The 4,050-nt window shown below is 49.7% G+C and overlaps 1 protein-coding gene across 1 annotated transcript; it reads right to left on the bottom strand.

The window, feature by feature from the left end:
- Positions 1–2,397: 2,397 nt before the first annotated feature.
- Positions 2,398–3,692, bottom strand: LOC308282048 (frataxin, mitochondrial-like; the record flags this gene model as incomplete). Its single annotated transcript, XM_080722396.1, has 2 exons — positions 2,398–2,901; positions 3,681–3,692. The coding sequence occupies 2 exons, from the start codon at positions 3,690–3,692 to the stop codon at positions 2,398–2,400; spliced, it is 516 nt and encodes a 171-aa protein (XP_080578522.1).
- Between the last annotated feature and the right edge of the window lie 358 nt (positions 3,693–4,050).

Here is a 4,050-nt window from a genome sequence, read left to right as displayed (position 1 = left end):
CAGAGAGACTGTCATTCGCAAGTGGGACTGTACAGCCACACTAAGAAATGCTCCCTCAGTACCACCTGATCTAATCAAGTGCGCTTGTGCCATGGTCTCTCGAGACTGACGGCCGCTACTATACCATTGCACGGCAGAATAACCTCTCAAACGTTATAAACATGCTGTATACTGCAGTGAAAGAGACTTATAGCTCTGCTCCACTCTAAAGCACAAGAACATGTAAATAAAATGTTTTACTCACACACACCAATACACAGAACAGCCTTCTGTTTCTATCCTTCCCTCTGTCAGCCTCGCAAGTTGCTGCTGTATGATTTGTAAAGAGTGGAACTCTGCTGTGCAGATGTAATTCCTGACATACCTTTAAACTTTGACACTTGAGCGGCTGATGGGAGTGTATTTCCTACATGGGCGTGTCCACACAATACGAGCTGTAGGGACGCGTCCACACTGAACGAGACAGAGGCATTAACCCCCATCCTAACCCATGTTAAAAGGAATAACCCAGAAGTGGCTTGAAGATGATGACCGAATCGGCATTGTGCCGTTGTGGGGTCACGTGCACTGGGGTTTGAATACAGGCCAAGGGCGCGTCCAGACAATACAAGACAGAAGTCGCGTTAGGACGACGAGTCACAACCCACATAATATTCCCCAAATGTTCATACTAAAATGGCTTTTTTCAGCGCCACAAATAAGTAGAAAATCACCTTTATCTGTTCCAGCAACACACTCTCGTGGGGTATAGATTATCTAGTTGTGATTGGACAGTAGTCACTTTGACTGGCAGCGTGCCTTCGACACTTCCACACTTCTATGCATTAACCCCCATCCGCTCCCACGTTAAGGAAATAACCTGGAAGTGGCGTTGACTGATCAAAGCGACCATTTTGCTGCAGGGTTGCAGGGTCACGTGCACAAGGGTTGAATACAGGTTCAACCCATGTGATAGGCACTAACCAATGGAAGAACGGCACTTTGTTGACACTCCCATTAGCGTCTCAAGTCAATTAAGCAAAGACGATCACACAAAAAAAAACACAATATTTTTTTTTAAATGAAAGACACAATTATTATTATTTTTTTTGTGGAAAATCCATTGGGTGGGCCAGCTTTCTACGGCTGCGTGCCTAATCCAAGCGCCAGTCCACTTCAAACACAAACAGCACCACACTTATTGAAGAGTGTCTGTTCTGCTATTTGACTGCTGCCAGCGGTGATCTGTCACTGTCGCCGCCCTCGCCACGCGCAGCAGGTAACCTTGGCCTCGCCCTGGTTGCCGCAGTACTCCATGGAGCTGGGTGCTGTGCTGGTTGAGGAAGCCGAGCTTCCGCTCCTGTTGCTCCCTCTCCTTCTCCCTTTACTTCACCTGGAACCTCCTGGCCAGGTTCTTGGAACAAGAGGAAGGGACACCAATATAATTTTCCCTATCATGCAATTCCATCCGGCAGATTTTGTCGCACCATGGGTGCCAAACTGCACCCGGAAGTTCGGTAGAATGCACTGGACTCAGTGGAAGCCTGTGGACATGCAAGCTCATGAACAAAAACTATTTCTGAACAACTCAGACCTTTATAAAATACTCGTCTCAGACAGGGGCCCAGTTGTCCGCATTTAAAATGAAGCAAACCCGGAATTAAGTGTTCCTACAATTGGCCGCTAGTTTCGTTGTTGCCCTGCGGTTGCACGTGACAAATGGCATCCAATAGCATTCCTCTGGTACCATTTCTACAATGGTGGTGACACCCATACAAGGGGAAGAAAAGCTTTATTTTCGCTCTGATAGAAACCAATGGCTCACGTGACGGTTCCCGTCCATATTTTTACAGTCTATGCTCAGGAAAATAAAAGACATGTCACACATTTGTTTCTGCTGTGTTGATTTCCGATGTGCGCAATGTGTAATTTTATAGGTATCTAAAGAGTATAAAGTAAGTTTCTGAATGTGCCAAGTTTATTATTATTTAATTATGTTCTGTGCACATCAAAAAGCAAGTGATTAGAAAAAAAATCTCTGATGTCTTCTTATTCCTGAACTGATTGTATAAAGATCTGTCATTCATGAATAGTGTTTGTTCATGAGCTGGTCCAGCCGGCTCCATTCACTGCCATGTATTTCATCGCACTTCCGGTGCGAGTTTTGACACCCATGATGAGCGTCATGGCCGGTCATCATGGCGCATCCCCGGCGTCATGTGTTTCCCTTCCACCTATCTTTAACTTCCTTGGCCAGGTTGTAAGCCGTTCCCTCCCCGGAAGAGGCAGTGATCACTGCTGGACACTTCCCTCGTCCCTGTGTGTCCCCTCTTCCTCTGAGGCCTCTGCTTGCTGCTGCTGCCTTTGGATGCACAGTGGACTGTCCCTTTCCTCTTTCTTCTGACACCATATGTGACATCAGGAGTGAGCCAGGTTGGACAGGTCCATGTGTTGGTTGAAGATGGCGGAGAACTCGTCAGAGAGCAGCTGGTGGAGGCTGATCCTGTCATGGGCGTACACCCAGCGCTCCCCTGTCCAATCGTAGCGTTTTGGACCACTCGTGGGAGAGGAGAGCCAGATCTGCTTGTTGGGCGTCTGTTTGTTAATGACATACGTCCCGTGATCACCTCCCACCTTCACTGTCAACACTCCGCTAGAGAAGAGAACGTCAAAGTCGGCCGAGGAGAAGGGCTGCCCTATCAGGTCCTCAAAGTAGTCCGTCAGGTCGTCTAGAGTTTCCTCCACCAGCTTCTCATACACGGCTTCAGACAGCTCGCTTTTGATGACCGGGACGCGTTCTGCCAATGATGGTGACGTGAGGTGAATGTGGTTCCTCTGTACATCTCCTCCAAATCTGCTCTCACACCATGCAGAGCTCCACGATATCCAACGGCGAACTCTGACTCGTGAGCATGTGTGTTGCTGTAGTGCAGTCACACATGGCATGGTCACAGTGTTATAGAGACGTGTTTTTAATGTCTGCCTGTAAATACTTGATGAATAATAACTAATATGTGTTTTACAGAACAGTCTCAGCATGTTGGACACCACAGTGCCGCATACACAACTAGCCTGCAATCTGTCAAGGTGCCAACTTGTGACTTGTGCACTCGTGGCCATGTATGGCCTACTTGTGCGGCAGCAGAGCGCACCTTATTATTTATATCAGGTCGCACTTGTTGATGGTGACGTCACCAAGAATGCTGGTCCCTCATTGGCCGTTGATGGTGATGTCACCAGGAATGCTGGCCAAACACAAACAGAGGACGCAATAGAAACACTGAACGGAGTACTTGTGCACTCTGCTGACCAACTACTAACCAACATGGTGTTCTACAACCAGACACACCTTCGATTCGACCAATATGCCCATGTTTGGAGATCTCTATCTGTCAGTCCTTGTCCCTTTAAAGACCATATATGGAGATCGTAGATGCCATCAGTAAATGGCCATGGACATATGGGCAATGGGCATGCCCCTTTTAATGGTGTTGGAACAACAGAAGTTCAGGAGAGAGAGAAACACACCATGACTCCTCCCCCCTCTCCACCTACCTGCTCTCACGCCACCTACCTGGCCTACCTGGCCCTTAGCTCCGCCCCTCAGACATCTACCTAGCTCTATTTATCCTCACCCTAACTTCCCAGAACCCCTCTTGCTTTTCGTATGAGGCTCAACAAGCAACAACGTTCGCTCTTACCTGCCTCGCCATGAGCTCTTGAGTTTTTCGCCTCGGATGGGAACCAGCCCGGTCGATTGCCCCGACACCCAGCCATGCCAGCCTCCCGTCCGGACAGCCCAACAACAACTCCTTCCAGGTTCCAGCCCAGCCATTCCCGCCGCTCCGGCACCGCCATCAACCCAACCGGCCAGTCCGCCTCTTCCCGCGCCTCCGGTTACTCCCGCCGCTCCTCCATTCCCGCCATTCCATCCATCCAACCCAGCCCGGTCCGATCGGTCCCATACAGCCACCCAAAACCGCCCGCTTCGCGGGACCGGGGCGATCGGACAACAACCAGCGACCGGCACGGCGCTCCCCGACCCGTAGCCGGCTCAGCCAGCGGTCCCAG

This window comes from Nannobrachium achirus, assembly GCF_963921795.1.
Source record: "Nannobrachium achirus genome assembly, chromosome: 3".
Taxonomy (NCBI): Eukaryota; Metazoa; Chordata; class Actinopteri; order Myctophiformes; family Myctophidae; genus Nannobrachium; species Nannobrachium achirus.
Note: the sequence above shows the minus strand (reverse complement) of the source record. Positions and strands in the feature narration are given on the sequence as shown.